At 42.0% G+C, this 23,292-nt stretch overlaps 1 protein-coding gene across 1 annotated transcript in view; it reads left to right on the top strand.

Moving 5' to 3' along the window:
• COL4A4 (collagen type IV alpha 4 chain) overlaps positions 1-23,292 on the top strand; it is a 93,777-nt gene that overhangs the window by 33,825 nt on the left and 36,660 nt on the right. Inside the window, exons 19-30 of the mRNA XM_081095691.1 lie at positions 2,403-2,567; positions 4,966-5,055; positions 6,028-6,191; positions 10,382-10,454; positions 11,683-11,789; positions 13,855-14,038; positions 15,400-15,468; positions 17,148-17,255; positions 17,722-17,940; positions 19,748-19,909; positions 21,188-21,358; positions 21,989-22,141. Coding sequence (XP_080951817.1) covers positions 2,403-2,567; positions 4,966-5,055; positions 6,028-6,191; positions 10,382-10,454; positions 11,683-11,789; positions 13,855-14,038; positions 15,400-15,468; positions 17,148-17,255; positions 17,722-17,940; positions 19,748-19,909; positions 21,188-21,358; positions 21,989-22,141 — 1,665 coding nt within the window. The remainder of the gene's footprint in view (positions 1-2,402; positions 2,568-4,965; positions 5,056-6,027; positions 6,192-10,381; positions 10,455-11,682; positions 11,790-13,854; positions 14,039-15,399; positions 15,469-17,147; positions 17,256-17,721; positions 17,941-19,747; positions 19,910-21,187; positions 21,359-21,988; positions 22,142-23,292) is intronic.

The following is a 23,292-nucleotide window of genomic DNA, read 5'->3' as shown; positions in this document are numbered from 1 at the left end:
TCTCTCGTGTAGCCTCAGGCCTGTGTGCATTTAGACTTCATTTAGACTTCCTCACCAGGTGGCTTTGGAACAGTGGGATTGCTTCTATGGTGGGCCACTCTTCCAGGCCCGAGTGTTTCAGCTCACAAGGCAGAAATGGAATCACATTTAATAATCTAGCTTTGGAAACCATTGTGCCACTCCCACTGTGTTCCATGAGCCCAAGTAATCACAAACGCCTGCCACATTCAAAGGGAGGGAAACCCCCAACCTAGCGATGGGGAAAGTCAAGGTTCCACAAGAACATGAGGAACAGAGCACCACATGACCATCTTTGAAAACTACAGTCTTCCACAAAGAAATTCTAGAGCCAGGTGTGCTTAGGAAGACACAGCTAGGACAGGTGGTCAAGGTCACACGAAGGCTTCCAGCTGTCTTTAAGGCAAAGCCACCAGAGAGGGAGTAGAATGTCAAGGGGAAGCAGGCTTTAGCTTCTGCTGCATTACTCACTCTGAACACACAGAAGACTAATTGTTCGATGAGCACATGCTATTACCAGATATTGCACTAAGCTTCTTAGGTGGATTATTTTATTTAATCCTCATAACAGGCCTCTGAGACAGACATAGGATTAAAGACATTAAGTACCTGTGGCCAGAGGGGAAGAGGCCAGGTTCAAATCCAGCACCTTTATGTTTCCCCACCAACCTAGGTTGCTTCATGTCCTATATAGATGGTTTTGTGAGTCCATACTTTTATTCACTAAATGTGCTAATGTGCTTAGTGATATTACTAGAGGCCTGGTGCACAAACATTTGTGCACTCGGGGGGAAGGGGGGTTCCCTCAGCCCGGCCTGTGCCCTCTCGCAGTCTGGGACCCCTCAGGAGTTAACGACCTGCTGGCTTAGGCCTGCCCCCGGGTGGCAGAGGGCAGGCCCAATCCCTAGGTGCAGCCCCTGGTCGGGCTCAGAGCAGGGCTGATTAGGGAGTTGGGGTGCCGCCCCCTGTCACACTCAAGGCAGGTTCAATGGGGAGGTTGTCGCTCCACCCTCAGTCATGCTCAGGGTAGGGCCGATTGGGGGGTTGGGGCACCGCCCCCTGTCACACTCAAGGCAGGGTTGATGGGGAGGTTGCGGCACCACCCCCTGTCATGCACAGAGCAGGGCCAATCAGGGGGTTGAGGCGCCGCACCGGTCACACACAGAGCCGCAGGGTGATCAGGGGGTTAGGGAGCTCCCCCCTATCAGGCACAGAGCAGGGCTGATCAGGGGGTTGGGGCGCCTTTCCCTGTCACGAACAGAGCAGGGCTGATAGGGAGGTTGTGGCCCCGCCCCCTGTCACACACAGAGCTGCAGGGCAACCAGGGGGTTTGGACGCTGCCCCCTGTCATGCTGATCCCAGTGCCGGGATGCCTTGTGGCTCCGCTGATCCCGGTGCTGGGAGGCATATTACCCTTTTACTATATAGGATAGAGGCCTGGTGCATGGGTGGGGGCCAGCTGGTTTGCCCTGAAGGGTGTCCTGGATCAGGGTGGGGGTCCCCACTGGGGTGCCTGGCCAGCCTGGATGAGGGGATGATGGCTGTTTGCAGCTGGTTACACACCCTTCAGGCTGGGGGTCCCCACTGGGGTGCCTGGCCAGTCTGGGTGAGGGGCTGAGGGCTGTTTTCAGGCTGGCGGGTGACTGAAGCTCCCAACCGCTCCATTTTTTCTTTCTTTTTTTTTTTTATTCTGGGCCAGCTTTAGCTCTGGCTCCAGCTCTGAGGCCTCTGCTGCTGAAAGCAGGTATCTGGTTTGTTTGGGTTCTATAATCGAAACACTGTATCAACTCCAGCTCTGAGATCCCGGCTGGCTGAAAACAGGTTTCTGGGGTTTTGTTTAGCTTCTATATTTGTAACAATGTTTCAAACTGCAAGCTCAGAGGCTGGCAAGGCAGGTGGGGAACGCTGGTTTCCTCTGTCACTGAAGCAAGCAAGCCTCATGTTAGCTTCAAGCTGCCTGGCTGCCGGCCGCCATCTTGGCTGGCAGTTAATTTGCATATCACCCTGATTAGCCAATTGGATGGGTAGCAGATGTACGGCTAATTACCATGTTTCTCTTTTATTAGATAGGATTTTTACCAAGTTATCAAGGTGGAAAGATTGAAAAAATAACTTTAATTAGCTAATATATATTTCTTTCCCAATAATCCTAAAGAATGGGGAGAAGGAAAGAAAATCTGATTCCCCAAATTTGTTTCTACTTATGTGCTTGTTTCATAGGGGGTGAGTCATTTTGATGAAGGGGATATTCAGTTATTTTTTAATTACACTTTTTCCCTTTAAAAACTCCCTCAGTCCAAAACAGAATGTATTGGTTTGATTTCTTCTACAGACACATTTAGTCTGAGAGTCTGTGTGGTTTTCATTCTTGGTTTCTCTTGGAGGCATGATGGGGCTCCCTGGGCCACCAGGGTTTCCTGGGCATCCGGGAGTTCCAGGGGCAGCCGGCCTTCCTGCAAGACCTGATTCCGCTCCAGGAAAACCAGGGGACCCGGGACCACCTGGGCTGCCAGGAGCACCGGGATGTCAGGGACCTCCAGGATCAGATGGTAAAACGCTCCTCACTCACAGTCATTATCGTTTATGTTGAATTTGACATTTGTAGCGTCATTCAGAAAATGTGACTTTCTAAATATTTTTTAAAAATGTTTCATATTTCCTGAGCCAAGTTAGCATTATTACCACAAAAAATAAACTGATATTATTGGACTATCACATCAATGAAAGCATATGAAACTATTTGGTGGAGAATTTAAGTGTAATGATAGAATTTTGTAAGTTAATACAATTTGTGTTTTATAAATGTAGTTTTAATTTTTTATCAGAGCTATAATGGACCTGGCTTAGGAGTCAAACAATTCTACAAAGCCAGTTATAGTGAACTGCCATCCTACGAAACCCCTTCTCCTGTTTCTTCTTGGATCTTTTGTTATTTGTCTCTATGTTTCCATTCAACACGCTTGTATTGTTATTTCTTAATTTTTTTGGTTTGAGCATTATCTTTTGTATTCCCTCTATACAAGATAAATGTAGCTCTCTTTCCCTCCCTCCCAACCACACATGTGCACACTGAAAAATATTGTTAGTATCCAAATTTCAGTTAAATAAATAAACACTCAGTGTTTACAATGAATAGTTATAAAATGCTATTCACCAATTCTGCCACATAATACTATCTATCAATACTTTTCTAGCATGATATTTTGCTAACAATTGTCTTGTTTTCTTTGTGTGTTTGCTAATTCAACCTGAACCCACCTTGAATTATAGAAATATCATCCCAATAGTACATTATAACTCATTAAATATTCTATCAGTGTTACCTCTTTAAATAAATCTCTCCTGGAGCTTTTGAGCTGTTCAAATTAGGTCAGTTTTCATTTTTAATCTACTGCTGAGATAGTGTCTTGAGATCTATCTTCACCATTATTCTGGGCACTCTCTCTTTCTCTCTCTGTTTCCTACAACATATATTTCTTTCACTCATTTACTCTCTCATTATACTTCTTGAGAAAAAGCATAAATTTGGGGGATCTTACATGTCTGAAAATGGCATTAATCTAAAGTAGAATTTGATCAATAGTTTGGCTGAGTATAAAATTCTAGGTTGGAAATATTTTCCCTCAGGTTTTTAAAAGCATTCTTCATTGTCTTCTAGCTTCCGGTGTTGTTTTTGACAAATTCAATGACATTTAGATACATGACATTTGTTTGAAATCTGTTTTCTGTACAAACTTATGAGTTTCTCATGTCCTTAGATTTCACAGTGATTTGCCTTTTTGTGTGTGTGCATTGGCATTTATTTGCAGACATGGAGTGGGTACTTTTGGTCCAACACAAATCTTCATTTAAAAAAAATATTAAACTACTTATTTGAAGCTATTCTCTCCTCTCCCCACTCTCCTTTTTCTCTTTCTGGACTCTATAGATTTGTCAGTAAAATGTTTGATTTATTATTCTTTACTTTTTATTTTTCTGTAACACTTTCTAGGAGATCTTCTCAACTCTGTCTTCCAACTCTGCTCCTGAATTTTTAAATTTCTGCTGTCATATATTTTTTCTAATTTTCAAGGATTTTGTTGTTGCTAGTGTTCCCTTCTAATGGTTCCTTCTGCAGCAGTCTGTTCATGTTTCGGGGATAAAATGTCTTCTTTCACCTGCTTTTAAAATCACATGGTTTCTTTTAAAGTTTTCTTCCTACTGCATTGTTTCCTGCAGCTTTGCGGGGTTGTTGTTTATCCTGCTGCAATTTTTGAGAAAGGGATCTTGTTTGGGGCCTCATTGTCATTCTACTTCAGAGGTTCCAATTCCTGAGTTTTGGGAGGGATTTCTGATATAAATTGTGTCCTTTCTCCGCTTTCCTTACTGTCTGCTTAGAATTCAGCTTTTTAAAGGGTCTGCTAAGTCTTTTTACATTTTTGCATTGTTTCCTTTTCTTTAGTGTGAGGTTTATGGCTTTTTATAATATTCTTTTGCTGCATGCTATTTTATTGGAGTTTGGAGAGAACAAGGAACTTACGGTTTGCATTCTACATGTCATCCTTAATCAGGTATCTCTTAAGTTCTGCTTTCACAAGCTCTGCTTTAAGCTTTCTTCATTAGGTAATTATTGATAATTGGAAGAGAAAATGATCTTTGTGATACACTTACTTTTAGTGTTTTGTTTGCTTTGTTTTGGCTGTTTCTGTTGTTGTCCATTGCCTTGCTCTGCACCCCACTAATTAGTGCTGAGATTAGTATGACTTTACCAAAGGTTATGGTGGAAGAAGCATGCTGTGACAATTATATGGTCTATTCTTATATCAGAGAGAAAGAATCAAGAGGAATGAAAGAAAGAATGGGCTGAGGGGAAGATGTGAGTGCAAGAGACACTCCTAACTTGTGCTGTAGGAGACATTCACAAAAACTGTGTGATTCTCTCTGCCCATCCCCTTTCCCACTATAAAGTTATATATTGTAGTGTTGGACACCCTGGACCACAAGGACCAAAAGGCAAAATGGGTCCTCCAGGAAGAAGAGGCTCAAAAGGAGAAAAAGGCAAGTATGCTGCACAGGTAGCATTCCCAGAAGACAACGGCATGTGCAGGATTGGGAGGCACTTACGACACGTACAATGTGGCATCTCATTTAGATTTGTTACTGCCCTTAGTTACCCCTGGTAAATATTCCACTTCATTATATGCTCATCATGTGATTAGATCTTTCCAAAAAGTCAGCTCCTAATATTTTAGAGAATAAAGGAGAATCTTACCTGCCATGAAATTTTCCGCAAAGTAATAATTTTTCCACTAAATCTTCTTGATTCCTTAAATGAAGCAGAGAAAGGGCAGTATTGATCTTTTATTTTAGTTTCCCTCTGTGGTTCCCCTATTCCCCAGACTCATCAAGTGCTTCTGGCTGTTTCTCTACCCTAACTTGTTTGGTGCCTTTTTGACCATCTGAGTTAGGTGGGTATGAGAGCTGAGAAGTTTGACTTTCACAAAGACACTTATTTTGAGATCGAAAGTCCTGATAATTGCATTGTAGTGAGTTATCAATTGTACTGTTCAATGCAGTCAATAATCCCTCTTCGCATATTCTTTTGCTTCTTTAAATGTTCAGGGTTTATGCTGTAACCGAATTTCTGTTGTTGATTCTATAGCGGGAATCAATCAAGAGACCATTTTTTCATAGGAACCAAATAAGAGACAAACTTTTTAAAAAAAGAAGCTTTCTTATTATTAAAGTTTCTTAATTAGAATTGGACATAAGCTTTTCCCCTAGAATTTGTCAGGATGAATTATTAAGATTGATAATACCCCATTTGTATAGAAATGATATATCCACCCCATATAGCCCATGACTACGTGCCCCCCTCCTGCCCATGCCCCACAGCACACCTTATCAGTTCTGCTAAAAGGACTGTGCACATTAGACTCTCTTTATTTTCACTATTTGTTTTGTATTGTAAAGCCTTTATTGGGATTTTACTCAGTAATATGACAAAGCTGTCTTTTATCCTCTGTCTAGGAAATGCGGGGCTCTGTGCCTGCAAGCCTGGTCCCATAGGCTTGCCAGGTCCTCCAGGACTTCCTGGGAGGCAGGGAAGTAAGGGAGACTTGGGGCTCCCTGGGTGGCCTGGAGCAAGAGGTCACCCAGGCCTTCCTGGTGCTGAAGGATCTCCAGGGCCACCAGTGAGTAATTCTTACGAGTAACAATCTTTCTAGTTAAAAGAGACAGAGATAAAATTCAACAGTTCCTGTTTCTGTTATATTTTGTTTTGAACCTATAAATATATCAATCCCCCCAAATCATCTGTATTCATTCATTCATCCATCCATTTGATTCATATTTATTGAGCACCTACTATGTTCTAGATGCTATTGTAGGTGCTGGGGATGCAGCAGAGTCCAGAACACAGTCTCTGTCCCCTGGGGGCCTCTACTCTGTTGGGAGGACATACGCTATATACTAGTAACAGACTGATGCATAAATATATAGCATGGCAGGTGGCGATAAAGGCCACCCCCATCTGGTGTGGCTTGAGTGGACAGAATGAAGGGAAGAGCAGAAGGAGAGGAAGTCAAAGAAGTGGCTAGAGGATAGGAAGGTTGCTGAGCGTGGGGCTTTGTGAGTGGGTTGGATTTGAGTTTTTACTCTGGATGACACAGAACAGCCAGTGTTGAGTTTTAAGAAAAGAAAGACAATGTGACATTCATTGCCAATGGATCATCCTTGTGGCTCTGTTAAAAACAGACCACAGGGGGCAAGGGGAGAAGTAGGTAGATTGTGGCAACAATCCTGGTGAAATATAATAGAGCAGGGATTAACATGGTAGTACAGCACATGGGGGGAAGTGGTCAGTTCTGGATATATTTTGAAGGTAGAGCTAACAGGTTGGCTGTTAGACTGGACATGGTACATGAGAAAAAGAGACATAAAGGATGAAGCCAAGATGGTGAAGACAATGTGAGGAGCAGGCATGGGTTCATGAAAGGAAACAGTATCACTGGGGACATTTTACATTTGAGATGCTTAGTGGGCAACCAAGTGGAGATGCCAAGTAAACCAGGGGGATGATAGTCAAGTTGAGGGTTCAGATCAGAGGTATAGAGGCTGGAGCTATAAATATTGGCATTGTCAGAGTTTATATGATATTTAGTGCCAGAGAGTGGATGAGGTGTATCTCAAAATGGCTGTCTTTTGCTGACCATTGCAATGACTCAGGTGGAGGCATAGCCTTCCAGATGTCCCTCAGAATAAAATCACTGCCCCCAGGACTCGCCCCTGGAGGCTGGAGACAGCCCTCCTTTCCCTCCTTACTAAAGAGGCTTAATCCTTGGGTGACCTGGAGCCTAACCATCAGCACCTGTACCCTTTCCATTTTCCCCAGGAAATCTCATGAAAATAAGGTTCCGACTAAGACCCTGAAGTGAGGGGGATGATTGAGCTGTCCCTGCACTACCCCGTTACACTGTAAAGCGCACTTGCAAAGTCTACTCAACAGGAAGCTAGGTCCTTCACACGTGTATGTGGAATGGACTTGGTGGCAATTATTAAGTACTTTGCATTTTATAGTCTGCTTTTCCAATTCAGCATTTTATTATACTCATGTTTTTGTTGTACTTAATCTTAATGAAGACTTTATGGTTCTAAAATATTTTTGCAGCTTTCTATTGTGTTGCTTCTCAGGGCTAATATCTTGGACTGTGGATTATTAGTTCATTCAGGGTTATCCTGGCTATGGTTTATGGAATTCAGTTGCTCTAAGGACTTAAGTCTTTAAATTGGCTGAATTTTGGATGTTTTTGTCCTGTGTATGGTTCTGTTGTATAACTTCTCTGTATTAAATTCATCACTTTGTGGCCACAGTTAGGGACCAAGTCCATACTATGGGGCACCATGAAAGCAAAAGAGAGATAGAGGGACAGAAGGAAGAAGCATGAAGGAACAACAGATAATCACTGTGGGTGCTCTCACTCTTCTGTGTATCTCCTCTGTTGTTGTTGTTGTTGTGTGTGTGTTAATAATATGAGATTTATGGCCATCTTGAGAAACTGGCAGTTCATTAACACAGGGTCAGTGCATTCCCACCGCTGCTGGAAGCTGAGAGGTGGCTGTGCCCCTGGGAGGAGGTCCATGTTCTCCGGTCCTCACCATGGCCACCTATCTACTTTCCTCAGAAGGACATGGCCCCCTAGCCACCGCAATTGAAGTCTCTGATACAGACCATGTATGAAACAACTAGTACATGCCTGGCAGAGAGGACATTTTTGTTGCTGCTGGGATTTTGTTGTTGTGTTAACACATGTGTTTAGTGATCTCGGGTCTTAGAATTGTGAAAAGCAGCTCTTGATCCCCAAGTGGCTGGGAACCTCTCTGCCCCAGGTTATTTTTTAGATTCAACATTTGTTTCACTAGAGTCTCAGCGCCATGAGGGCAGGATGGTCTTTAATTGCTGTGTCCTCAGGACTCAGAATAATGCCTGGCTCATTGTAGGTTCTCAGTAAATGAAGTCTCTAGTGAAATCTAGACCGCGCTGGTAATTTTTTTCTTACTAGCTCAATTAAGACTATGATCTGATTCTAGTAATTAAAACTCTAATGCAAAACATTAGAGCAATTTACAATACATTAAGCTGCCAATGTGCTCACTGATAATCTGCCCAGACTTCCAGGGTATATCCATTCCTCCAGGGCATTTACTAAGCATGCCTGTATTCTCCTTCTGGAGAGAAACTGGTTCAAATGCTACGTGAATAGTTTTCTGTTGGTAGCCTACCCATCAAAGGCCATTTTCATTATCCATCTCTTGGATTGGATACTATCCAAAAAGGTGGGGAACATTTTTTTCTGCCAAGGGCCATTTGGATATTAATAACATAATTTAAGGGCCATACAAAATTATCAACTTAAAAATTAGCCTTCTATATTTGGTCAAACATTTCATTAACTTACCACTAATGCCTTGGCAGAGACAGACTAAATGATTTCACGGGCCTTAATAAAATCCCCGCATCAACAAAAATGTCCTCTCTGTCAGGCAGGTACTTATGACTTAGCATAGACAATAAAAATAAGAATTTAAGCAACACTCAACCCATGTGAGCACTTTATGATTTCTAAAGTTACTTCCCTGTCCAATTTGGCTATTTCTAGTAAGGAATGTGTTCCACTCACCTTTTTGATTCTTCATAGACATCATTACACACAGGATCTAGAGTGATATTCTTGGGGGTGTTGAGTGGCTGGTATGTGTGTGTAGGTATATTTTCTCTAATGAACTGGCTTCCAACCATGATATCCATTTCAGTTTTTATGCCTGTTGGGTACATTTTTGGCTTCTTTTCATTCTCACAGTTTGATGCTGCCACTGTGCTCATGTCTCTGGTATCTTTTCCCCTTTATACTTCACTGTGTATAAAGTACTAAGGGCCGATTAAAGGCTTCAACATGTTGCAAGAGTGTATGAAAATAAGACAACATAGCCTGTGTGAGAGCAAAACAGTTGGTCAAATCAGTCATTTTGCCTCCTTTCAAATTCTTGTCTATGTTTTTTATTATTATTATTACCAGATAAGTAACCTTCAGGTATGTTTAGTGTTTCTATAACTGTATTTACTAGAATGCTTAGCCACTCCAATATACCAACAGTAGGTTCTAGTTTTTTGACATGGCTTGCTATTTAATACAGGTAACACTTAAAAAACAACACCCAAATACTCTAGTCTCAGAGCAATTGATGTCAAAAGATGATGACCCCCTCAGCCAGAATTAGTTTTTTACTTGCTATACAGAGAAAATATATTGTCAGCGAAGGTTCTTATTTTTCCTTCTCTTGCTCATTAACTTCCTTCAATATCAGTCTCTTTAATCACAAACTCACCTCTAAACCTGTGCCTTTAGCTCTAGTGCCAGCTGCTCTGGTTAACCTACCCCTCTCCTTTCAATTCTACATTACAAAGCCCAGGATAGTTTTAAAAGTTTTTTTTTTAATTATACATTTTTTTTGAAATAAAGTTTTACATACACGAAGTTACACGATCATACAGAGAATTCCCATGTACCATTCCCTGAGCTTCCCCCAATGAGATCTTACATATCCCTTGTGCATTGTCAAAACCAGGAAACTGTGACAAATTTCTATTGACTCGGGTACAGACCTTGTTCAGATCTACCAGCTTTTACATGCAGTTTGAGAACCTCAATTTTGTAAGGTAAGACCCACCTCATAAGGCAAGAAGGAGAATGAGACCAAGTGTGCCAATCTAGAATCCAGAACAGGTGATTAGAGGGAAAGAAGAGAGAGATTCGATATACACGAATATGAATGATCTTTGACCCCTCACAATTAAACTGATCTGTTACTATTATTTTTCACCAAGGGAAAAGCTGGCGCCCCAGGACCACCTGGCAACAGAGGAGAAAAGGGAGACATGGTTGTATCAAGAGTTAAAGGTGAGCCTAGTTGATCACTTAACTGCCATCTTCTGAATTAAATAGGAACCATCCTCTTGCCGTAATTTCCCCTGTGACCACAGTCTAATTCTATAACCAGACTTAGGATTATTGAAATTTCTTAAAAAGTACTCTCTGTCCTTTACTCAGTCATGTGAATGTTGAATTTCAAATCCTCTGTCTCTTATTTGACAACATAAGTGCTCCTTTAGTCATATTTTCAACTCTTTATTGTTGTGAACTTGGGTTTGAAACAAGCCCTCCTTTAACGTGCCTAGTGTTTATTCACTGCATTGTATTATCCTGTATTAATCAAGAGTATTTTGGCTGTAAGTGACAGACATCCAGCTTGATATACTTTAAGAAGAAAATGTAATTTAATGGTATCCTACCTGGTTTGGCTCAGTGGATAGAGTGTTGGCCTGTGAACTGAAGGGTTCCGGGTTTGATTCCGGTCAAGAGCATATGCCCAGGTTGTGGGCTCCACTCCCAGCAGGGGGCATGCAGGAGGCATCCAATCAATGATTCTCTCACATCATTGATGTTTCTATCTCTCTCTTCCCTCTCCCTTCCTTTCTGCAATCAATAAAAATATATTTTTTTAAAAAGTAATTTATTGGCTGATTAAACAAAATTTGAAGGTTAGATGTCGGGTTTGCATAAGACAACTGCATAGGAGACTCTTCCTCCTGCATCTTGATATTTAATGAAATATGTTATTTGCACTTTCCCCCCAAGATTAGCTTTCTCTAGGCTATGGGTACATGTCCCAGGCAGCTCCAAGTTCTTACAACTAGATATAAAAGAGAGCTCTACCTTCTCCACTCTAGCTAGAAGAAAAAAAAATCAGGAAGGATTGGACTGGCCTGGAGCAAGTGTCCACGGATCATCTCCCTGTTCATGATGGCCAGGAGGTAGAGGACCTTGTTTGCCATCACACAAGCAGGGGAAGATGCTGTTGTGATTGGCATCTCCATTCAGTATCTCCTTGTCAGAATGGGAAGAGGGATGTTTCCCAAATAGAAGATTCAAGGGGTTGGCAATTGTCATTCTCCCCCCTGACTTTTGCACAGTTGATTTTGTGTGACTTAGTCAACTGGGACACTCCGAGGGATCTCTACTAGCTCACAGAGAGCCAAGGTCAAGCCTTTATCTTTAGTCCCAAGTCTTCCTCTACTTCACCCACTTCTGATAAGAGCTTGAATATCTTTGTGGCGTTTGTTCCCAGGGCGCAAAGGAGAAAGAGGTCCTGATGGGCCCCCAGGATTTCCAGGGCAGCGGGGACAAGATGGTTGGGATGGACATGCTGGAGCAATCGGGGATCCAGGACCCCCAGTATGTATAATTATTCTGCTATAGAATTTCACTTTCTTACATGGGCACAATACATCTGTTTTCCTCTTCTCAACCTAGAGAGCTATGACTCAGTCAAATATTAGTATGCTGGAAATCAGAGACACCTTTGATTCATTCCCACAAAAAGATGATTGTTCTAAAAGGTATGGATGGCATCATTACAGATGGTCTAACATCTTGAGTGACATTTCAGTCATAACAAGACTTTCTGTCTCTATGTGTCGTTATTATGGTGGTTTTCCCCTTTGTATCTTCAAAGCCCCTACTGATTTGAGACCTGTTCAGATGACTGTCAGGTGAAGAATAAAGCACAGGTCTTGAAAATTATCTTGAGTTCTGTCCCCTCGTGAAGTAGCAAGCAAAGAAGGATAAACTAGTGCAAATCTACTGAACTAATGTATTGGCTGATGGAAAATCCATTGATAAATGATATTTCTGCATTTTTCAATCGTGTTTTAGATGGAGGCCATGTGTAGGTAATGAAGTTCATGAGAAAAGACTGTAAGATATGTTTCAATGCTTTGGAATTTGAAATATATTGGGTATATGAGGTATTTTTAATGCTTACAGTGTCACAGAAAGTGCGCTAGATGTTTACTCATAACAGTAGTCTTCTGAATAGCAATTATCTCTCCAGTTTTAAAGTAAGGAAATGGAGGTTTAGGGTATGTTACTAAGGATATCTATTTATCAAGTAGGCTAAATAGGAATGAAAAGTCCAGTCTGCCTTATTCCAAAGCATGTGTGACTTAGTCAATTGGGACACTCCCACCAGTCTGTGTTGTAACAGAGAAGGACCATGTTCTGATTTTATAGGAGCTCATTCAGAAAGAATGCATGTGAATAAGAGACAGAAGCTTAGAAATCAGGTTAGATAATGTTTCTAGCTTTCTGGTCTTTCAGCTGCTCTCAAGTATGTGAATAAACTCTACTCGAGATTTGATAGTCCCTATTTAATTCATTCTTCCACTTGAGAAACTGTTTAGAATCTGTGTCACTGAGTGGCAATTTTCATTGTGTACACTAACCTACTTGTGTAAAATCAAAGTATATTTACAGATCAAACGGGAGAGGAATTTCTGTTACAGCCACTGGGGGGGGAGGGTTGGCATGGGGAGTGGGTGTGGTGGTCTTCCTAGCTTACTTAAAACAATTCAGACTCACAACACTATTATATATCATATTTGAGACCAGACTATTCATAAGGATAGAAGACAGGGCCATCAACTTGCCAGTAGGACAGGGTCAGGCATTTCTTATGAGTGAGAATCCTTGCAGCTGGGCATTCGGTTGGGGTGAAGGAGATGAGAGCCACATGTGGCAGATGTGTGAGCAGCCCTGACTTGAAGGCTTCATTCTCCATAAGAGCTGTTATCTCCACAGCACAGCTTGTGGGGACCCCACAAGGAACTTAGAAGTTGCAGGAGCCACCACTCAAGGTCTTTCCAGTTCTCCCAGACCAGATGCAAATGTTGCAACTTATGTTTGATGTTACCATAAGTAAGGTTGCCTAGTAATGTGGCTGACATGCAATTTTTATGGAGTTTCCAGAGAAACAGAACTAGACGGTTACTAAAGGTCCAATTCTTATGCAGGAGGGGAAAGGATTGGTCAGTCTTTGTCCACAGACATGGAGGGTGAGGGAGACTATCCCTGTGTCTTCTCATAAGAGTGCAGGAAAACTATTTCAAATGTATAAGAACTTACCCAATTCGCAAGCCTACTACCTCCATTAATTTACTTATTTCTGTATTTTATTATACTTAAAGAATGATTCCATATAAAATTTCTTATTCTGTTTTTAAATGTCACAACCACATAACTCTTTGTGTTGGAGGCATAAGACACCCCCCCAATCACATGTATATGTAAATATGTATATAAACTATTAAGAGGAATCGAAGTTAATCAGTTTAAATTCTATTTGCTATTGAGTCCCTTTCTCCTGGAATTATGAGCTTTCTGCATGTGTTTCATTAGCCTATGACAATGACTACTTTGAGTTCATGGTTTGGTAATTGATTCATGATGCAAACATTCCCAGGGGGATCATGAAGATGCAGGCCCAGGTGATCAAGGAGTTCCTGGACTGCCAGGCCCCCCTGGCAGAGAAGGACCAAGGGGGCCTCCAGGACTGGGATTTCCTGGTCCACCAGGACAAAGGGGGCAACCAGGAGCCCCAGGCCACCCAGGCGAGAGGGGCCCTGTTGGTGTGAAGGGTCGAAAAGGTAATTTTGAACACTTTGTGTGACAGTGTCAAGTGAAATCACAGATGGGAAAGTGGGCCTCTCTTCTGGGTAAAGTTATAGCTATGGCAGAACCACTGAATAAAATTCCATCAAGCCACTGTTCAGATCTTGAATAGTGTCAAACAAATAAAAGCATTACAGCACAATCAATATTTAAAACAAATTCTTAAAATGCCTTTGTTGCTTTGTTTGGCATATGAAAGTTGCCTTTCATGCATTTCTCAGTATCAGCTTATACAGTCTGACCATATTCAAATGACATGTATTCAAAAATATTGATTTTTTATAATATTTTTAGATAAGGCAGTATATTTTAATAAAAAAACTAGTGTTTCATTAAAAAAACACATCATATTGTCCCTGGAAACCCATTTGTAAGCATCCAGGAAGAAAAAAGAAAGGATTTTAAATATATCTGACTGTTTTGTAAATGTCAAACAATAAAATGATCTGCAGTATGATAGCTGGAAACTTTTTAAAAGGTTGGAAAATATTTAAGATTTTTTTTTCTTTTGTAATATGTACATATACATTGGGCTACACTGTTAAGTGTGAAATTTCAGAAGAAACTAATATCTTTGGTTCTTGATTTGACAACATAGAAAGACAAATACCTTGGAATTCAATAAGGTTTAAAATCATGGTCTGGGGCCCATCAGAATAGAACATTATTTGTATTCATCTCATGTGTTTTTGAGTTGAGAGCATGTGAACTGATACATTATGAGATATTATTTCTATGATAAAAGAGGAGCATCCCATTTTAAAGGAGACGGGAACTCAGAGGCACAAGCTTGGAGTCTTATTTTCCTCACTGATTAAAATGGGGGATGACAATAACCACATTGTAAGGTCTTTAGGAAAACAAGAGACCACCTATTTATAACACCTGACCCACAGCGGCCCTCAGGACATGGTAGCTGTTACTAATATCCTGCCCAGTAGCTTTATTTGCACAATCCCCCCAAATCCAAACTAGGAGCTGAATCTTCTGATCTTAGCATGGGTACTGGCTACGATTTCATGATTCACAAAGCTTCTGATTTCATGGTATTTGACATCTATGGGCCTATAAATCCAATATTTATTCTGTGTTATTAAAACGGATCCTTCTTGGAGTCAATATTTTCATAGTTCCCCTATTTTTATAACTGTTTAGATTTGAGGACAGGTTTGCTAGAATTTGAAATAAAAGTAGTTCAAGTGAACTATGATATTTTTGTGGCATTTCCTTTGAATTCTACATATACTCTATGAAAAATATATTGATCAAATTGTCATTGAGATTTACCGTGTCTTGGCCTATCAATTATGTGAATACTACCTTTTTTCCCCCCCAGGTGATACAATTTCTTGTAATGTCAGCTACCCTGGGAGGCCAGGCCCTCCAGGTTTGGATGGACCTCCAGGTATGATCAATGAGATGTTACTGTCTTACACATTCTCCAGAATAAAAGACCTGGCAAGGTAGATAAACCAAAAGCAAACCCACAGGCAAATAAGGTATTTCTAAATTATTATAAGGATTTGAGGGTCTATGGGAAAACGGCATTTGTAGTCACTCACATTGGGTCTCTAGTCTGCTGGTCTGGGCACATGGCAGGTGGGTTTTTCATATCTCTGTGCAACAAAATTTACCTTGATTTGATCACATACCAGTTAAAATGTTTGCCCTTTGAGAGTATTAAAATGTTGTCTTCTTTCTTATCCTGTGTCCCAAGAGTCAAAAATGATCATTCACTTACTGATTATAAGTGTTATTCTATTCTGCTTTATAAGAAGCCCCAGTTTGACTAGAAGCAGTGTGAATAATGCACATACCTACACCCGTGATTGCACTTTCATGAAACCCTTCATTTGAATCAATCGCTTCTTTATAGCTAAATCAGACCCTAAATCTATATAAATGCCTAATTCTCTTTTATTTATTCCGAATTCACTTAAATTGATCCATTGAGCACTAGCATAGCTAAAGATAACCTTTCTTGTCCTATATAACAAAAGGTATTTAAAGGTTGAATGATGAATGACTCTCTATTGCTCTCTATAGCCAATAGCTTTTGTCAGAATAGTGTTGTGTAACAACCTCAAAATCTAGTGGGCTACAACAATATTTATTTTCTCTGTTATGGGTGTGCAGGTGGGTGGGGCTCAGCTGATCTGAGATGCTATCTATTGGCTTGGTCCCTGGCTCTAGTTCAGGTTCAGGTCTGTGACATCAGGTCACTGTGGGGCCAGCATGTGCTCATCTTGTGTGATTACAGAAATGCAAGAGGGCAGCCCAGCTTTACAGGCAGAGTTCACTCCTCTCATTGCTCCATGGTTGTTAATATCCTATTGGCCAAAGCAAGTCACAGGACCATGGCCCAGATCAAAGCAAGGAAATGACACTCCACCCTGCACAAGGCAAGGGGCCAGGGTGGGGAAGTATAACTGGAAAGAAGCATTGCCAGTTGACTGATTGAAAACTCATTTCCACATTTACTGATACCTTGTCATAGATGGATTTAAAAAGTTAATGATTACTCTCAGCAGCTTTCATCTCAAGGGAAGTGAACACTCAAACTTGTTCATGATTTGAAGGTTATTTTAGCTGAGGTATCTCAGTAGGAAATCACAAGAGGTTCAAAAAAACAAAAAACAAAACACCCCTCAATTCCTTTTGCAGTGCTTTTGGCTTATATTTTATTCAAGGGCAAATGCAGTAAGATGCAGGGAATAGATTTGGCCTTTACTTTGGTTGCCTTCTCATCAGGCCACACATGGGCCACCACCTGTCCTCCCACAAGGACCAGATGTGCTCGCATATTTGTATTTGAGACCCAGCAGGGGAAGGTACCAAAAGGTTCATCTGTAGGGTGGTGCTCGTCCCAAAGGCTTTCAGAAGAATCCTTCACAGTTCGGCCTCTGAGAATGAACCTTAGCACAATCTCTGCCTGCGAAATACTTGTTCAGAGCAGGTGACTTGTAAAACAGTTATGTAACCCAGCCTAGTCCACATCTTCACTGCCATCAAGTAGAAATCTCCTTAGTTTGTTCTCACTTGATGTGCATCTTATGAAGTCCGTGTTTCTTTATTATCATTTAGGTCCAAAAGGCTTTCCAGGTCCACCGGGTGCTCCTGGGCTGAGGTGTTTTGATGGGCAAAAAGGTCGGCCTGGCAAACCAGGAATATCGAAAATACCTGGTCCACCTGGTAAGGGAAGTGCTTTTCCTGAGGAATGTCATATACTTTTAAAACTAGACGATCTAAGGAAGGAAATGGCCCCGAGATCCCCAGATGAGGGGGACATGGTTTTTGTTGATACATTGAGCCCTTCGCTGTGTTTCATTAACTTTCAGGTTATGGTAGTTTTGTGGGTTCTCAGGGCTTCTTTCACTTGAAGCAGGAGTGATAGGTTGTTACTGGTCTATTATATTATGAAAACTGCTCAATCCAGAAAGACAGTTTGCCAGAGAATGCAAGCAATTGGGGAGACATCATGGGCTTTTAGGAATGACAAAATCACAATAAACTCCCCTGCCAAAGGTGGTAAAACAATACATACTAAATAAATACCTTTGTATGTCTTAGAAATATGTTTTCATCAAAGCAGTAGATGATATGTGCATAGGTTGTACGTTTTTACATTTAACAGTTGAAACCATTTTTTGTTCCATAGGTCTCCGTGGTGACACAGGCGATCCAGGTTTTGAAGGTGAAAAGGGCTCCTCTCCCGTCGGGCCCCCAGGCTCTCCTGGTTCACCTGGAGCCAGTGGTCAGAAAGGAATCCCCGGGGACCCTGCCTATGGCCACCCAGGGCCCCCTGGAAAGAGGGGTCCCTCAGGAACGCCAGGGTTGAAAGGCCTCAGAGGCCACCCAGGACATCCGGGGCCTGCAGGTACGAGGCTGCTCCGTCCCTGTGTCTATACCTCCAGCTCAGTTCTGGAACCAGTCACGGAAGAGCAGTTAGACGATCTTGACTTAGAAATCGGGAATGTAAAAATGTCACCCAAGCATCTTCCCTCCTATGTGGGCATTGGTTACATTTCATTTGTTGCTTTTGCATTTTATCGGTTGTTTTCAAATCCAGAGCAGCCACTGTGGCTCAGTCAACCCAGTTAGATTCAGCAACTACTGGACTCTGCCTGCTCTGGACTCCGGGCAGCACCAAGGAATAGGGGCTGTGTGGCCTGCCTGCTGCCAGTGCCGGGTTGAAGGAGAACAGGACAGACTGGACGGGGGAGGAGGGAGAATAGCTCAGGGGAGGAGCAGTGTGAGTGGGAGTCTGGGAAGGCTCCTGGGAGAGCTGGGGCCCAGCCGAGCCCTGGCAGACCAGACTAACAAACACTGCTCTGGTCGAGCCAGCATTGGTTAGGTGGGAGGGCAGCGGAGTAAGCACATTCTGTGTCCTCAGGGAGCTCGCTTGGTAGTTTGTAAGTCAAAATACTCATATATAAAAATCCAATCAATTGGAAAGTAACAACATATTATATGAGTCAATGAAAATAATTTTGCCTTGATAATCCCACTATCTCACTTGCGAAAATGTATCTCAGACAGTGTTCAGCAGAACATGAAGGTTAATATGAAAATACTCTTATATGGTTGATCCTTGAACCATGCTGGGGTTAGGGACACTGACCCCCCGCCACACACACACACACACACACACACACACTTGTGCAGTCAAAAATCCACATGTAACCTTTGACTCTCCCAAACTTAACTACTAATAACCTACTCTTGACTGGAAGCCTTTTTGATAACATAAATAATCAGTTAACACAGATTTTATATCTTGCATGTATTTATGTATTATATACTATATTCTTACAACAAAGTAAGCTGGAGAAAAGAAGATGCTACTAAGAAAATAATAAGGAAGAGAAAATACACTTTAGTACTTATTGAAATAAAATATGTTTGTAAATTGACCTGGATAATTCAAACTTGAGTTGTTCAAGGGTCATCTGTAGTAGTATTCACAATAGAGAGTTAAGTAGCATAGACACACACACACACACACACACACACACTCAAAAGAAGAAATATTATTACCTATTAGCATTAGCAATTAAATTATATTTGTAAAGATTACAACACAATGGAAAACATTTGCAGATTAATATGCCATGTGAAATAATCTAACAATTGACTGTGCACTGTGACTACTACTTTAAAAATGTAAACATCTGAACAGAAAATGTAAAGAAAACATGGAAAAATAAATTAGGTTTTTTTGGTTGGGCTGTGGAATTATAGGGGGTTTGTTTTTCTCTCTGAAGATTATGGCACTGCCTTTTCAATAAATAGAAATTTGAGAGTTCAAGTGATGAAATATATTACGAAATGCAAATTGTTACAGTGCAAATTGGGTTTGTAAGTATTGTGGAGTTTTGGTGTGAAGCCTGCTGCAATGTTAGAGGTTAATTAAAATCAGGAAGAATCCCATAGTTTCTCAATTTGCATAAACAACTTCTTTGTCATCTATATAATTTTATCAAGTAACTCTTTTAGCCATGCACAGTTTTCCACTCCTTTGGAGCTCATGTTCTATGAAAAGAAAATCCATTCAGAGACTGAACTCATCTGAGCACTGAGCCAGGATCAAAACGCTGGCTTCCGGTACTGATGGGCCAGAACTCTGGTAGGCCATCTATGTCGTTTTATGCCATGAGTGTCACAGATGGATTGTACCATTCCAGGGCCAGCTGGCATGCCCGGAATCCCGGGTCTCAAAGGCCCGAAAGGCAGAGAGGGAAGTGCTGGGTTTCCAGGTGTTCCCGGTACACCTGGCCATTCCTGTGAAAGAGGCGCTCCCGGATCACCAGGGCAACCAGGACTCCCTGGGGCTCCAGGCAGTCCAGGTAAGTGTCAGCAGGTGTCAAGGACTGTGAAGGGCCTGGGGCTTTAGCTGGCTTACAGAGGACTATGCTTGTGTTGCTCTTTCTTTTTTTTTTAATACATTTTTTATTGATTAAGATATTACATATGTGTCCTTATCCCCACGTTATCCCCTACCCACCCACCCACCCTCCGGGGTGGGGATAAGAGGGAGAGATCAACCAAAGGACTTATATGCAAGCATATAGGCCTAACCAACGGACATTGCTGTTGCTCTTTCACGGACACTGGAAGAAGCAAGCCTCCTGGGTAAGAGAGGAAGAGCTTCCTTATTCATGGCACAGAAAGTAGCATGAGCTTCCTGTTGGTTTGTGTCATTTCCCCACCTCACCCAAGTCTCTCTGTAGCGACATAGACATAAGAGGTGCTAGATAGGTGTCGTGCACACAGCTGGTTGCAGTACCTGAGAGGAGCTCTGGGCCTGGGGAACCACTGGTTGACATGCCTGTAAAGCAACCTGCTTTCTGCACCAGGGGAGGTGCTATATCAGCATCAAGGTTGCTCGCTGCAAACATAACCTTGAGAAGTAACCCAGGTAAAGAGCAGTCAGGGCCTTGTGTCCGTGGCATACCCACCCAGCAAGACCTGTAAGAACTGGAAGAGACTGGAGAAAGAGTGATTCTCAACACAAGGTTCTAGGGGTTATCTCCAATATGATCTTCATTTCACCGTTCAGATTGCCACCTGTTATGTAAATCCTATTGTGTTTATCCAAATGCAGGATTGTGCCCTCTCATAGGATCAACATGAGATTGAGGCAAAACCTGCCGTTATAGCTTTATTTCTAGCATCAGTAATAGCAGATGATGTTGCTCTGATTTCTACAATTCTCTCATCACAGTTAACATCCTGATCAAAACTCACTGGGTCATAGCTTCTGGAAGGACCTGGAAAGTTATCTACCCCCAAGACTAAATACAGATTACATTTTGGTTTTTAGTCCCTATCCATTTCCCATACAAAACTTTTTATAATATTCCCTCAGGCTCCTTACTGGGGACTCTTTCTTCAAGTAATAAATATTTGAAATATTTCTGCCCTTCTTTTTATAACAGCCAGAAAAAAACATAATTGAAGAATGATGGAGAGTTGCTAGTTTTATGTTAGCTGATAAACATTGTTTCACTTTAGTTTCCTTGGCCATAGATACACAATTTAAGCCAACATGACTATTTTTTTCTGTCTGTGTGTGAAGCCACTTTCCAGCCGTCCTACATTGTGGTCTCTGTGCTTTGTCTCAGGTGCCCCCGGTTGGAAAGGACAGCGAGGAGATATGGGGCCTCCTGGACCAGCTGGGATGAAGGGCCTCCCAGGAGACCCGGGAAGGCCAGGGACAGATGGACCCCGAGGACCGCCAGGAATCCCAGGCCCCTTTGGGGATGATGGGCTACCTGGTCTTCCAGGCCCCAATGGTGGGTAGCACTTCTTCATTATTTTCCTCATTTTATAAACGTGAAACCCACTGCTAAGTAAAGCCTGTTAGGTGTGACCACGCTATAGAATGTTCTGTTATATGAGCCCGATTTTGTCCTGCCCTTGGGGACATCTCCCTTCTTCTTGTCCTCTGTATTGATATTTCCAGTAGCAGGATGTTTGGGTAGATGGGGTGTGAGGGCCACAGAATCCTGTAAACCCAGTTCTGCTCAATGAACTGGGTAGAACTGGTAAATTGTAGGGTCAGGGCTAATGTGCTTCTATGTTGGATGGATCCTCCTCTCTCCAGCCCCATCCCTCACACAGTTCTCTGAAACCATTCTGGGATCATGTGTCAAGGTTGTTCACTGCAAATATAACCTTGAGAAGTAACCCAAGTAAAGAGCAGTCAGGACCTTGTGTCCTTGGCATACCCACCCAGCAAGACCTGTAGGAAGGCCTAGACTTGAGATCTGTGGTGTGGGAGAGCCTGATCATGGCTGCTCACCTTCAATGTAAACTCGGAGTCAGGTGGGAGTGTGCATCGGTTGGACATTGGGAATGCAGATGTAGGAACCACACTAGCTTTTGCAACGTTTTCTTAAACATTCATGCTTTTATTTCATCAGGACCTCAGGGGCTGCCTGGCATGCCAGGTTTTCCGGGAGAGAGAGGGAAGCCTGGCCCCGAGGGACACCCTGGCAGAAAGGGAGAAGTCGGAGAGAAGGGCTGGCCTGGCTCCCTGGGAGACCAAGGAGCGAAGGGTGCCAAAGGTAAATGCAGTGAACAGCACAGGAATGCAACACAGGTTTGCTTTTGCTATCTGATCACAACCCATGAATATGACCTCTGCAAAACAAAACGGGACTCTCCTGCAGCTTGGATTCCCCCTCTTCCTCTTGATTCTGTGGTGCTAGTTTTATTTATTTTTTTTGTGGTGCTGGTCTTAGAATTTCAAACAAAATTCATTTCCCTTCCCTCTCAATCTTATTACATAAAACTCCGGTAAATGAATTGCTCTGTTAATAGAAGAAAATGAACAAGTGCTTTGATTTATAGCTATTGGGTTTCAGAGAACCATCTCATCTTTTTATTTTTTTTAATTTTTTATTGTTTAAAGTATTACATAAGTCTCCTTTTCCCCCCATTGACCTCTCCCCAGCTGCACCTCAACCCCGCCAAGAACATGTCCTCACACACACACATACACACACCCCAGTCTGTGTCCATTGGTTATGCTTATATGCTTGCATACAAGTCCTTTGGTTGATATCTTACCCCCTCACCCACCACCTTCCCTCATAGGTTGTACAGTCTGTTTGATGCTTCTATGACACTGGTTCTATTTTTGCTCATCAGTTTACGTTGTTCATTATATTCTACAAATGAGTGAGATCATGTGATATTTATCTTTCTCTGACTGGCTTCTTTCGCTTAGCATAATGCTCTCCAGTTTCATCCACACTGTCACAGATGGTAAGAATTCCTTCTTTTTTTTTTTTAAATATATTTTATTGATTTTTTACAGAGAGGAAGGGAGAGAGATAGAGAGAGTTAGAAACATCGATGAGAGAGAAACATAGATCAGCTGCCTCCCACACATCTCCCATTGGGGATGTGCCCGCAACCCAGGCACATGCCCCTGACCGGAATCGAACCTGGGACCCTTCAGTCCACAGGCCGACGCTCTGTCCACTGAGCCAAACTGGTTTTGACGAATTCCTTCTTTTTTACAGCAGCATAGTATTCATTGTGTAGATGTACCAGTTTTCTAATCCACTCATCTGCTGATGGGCACTTAGGCTGTTTCCAAATCTTAGCTATTATAAATTGTGCTGCTATAAACATAGGGGTGCATATATCCTTTCTGACTGGTATTTCTGTTTTCTTGGGATATATTCCTAGAAGTGGGATTACTGGGTCAAATGGAAGT

Source organism: Myotis nattereri (assembly GCF_964212035.1).
Source record: "Myotis nattereri genome assembly, chromosome: 7".
Lineage (NCBI taxonomy): Eukaryota > Metazoa > Chordata > Mammalia > Chiroptera > Vespertilionidae > Myotis > Myotis nattereri.
This window is presented reverse-complemented; position numbering and strand designations above follow the sequence as displayed.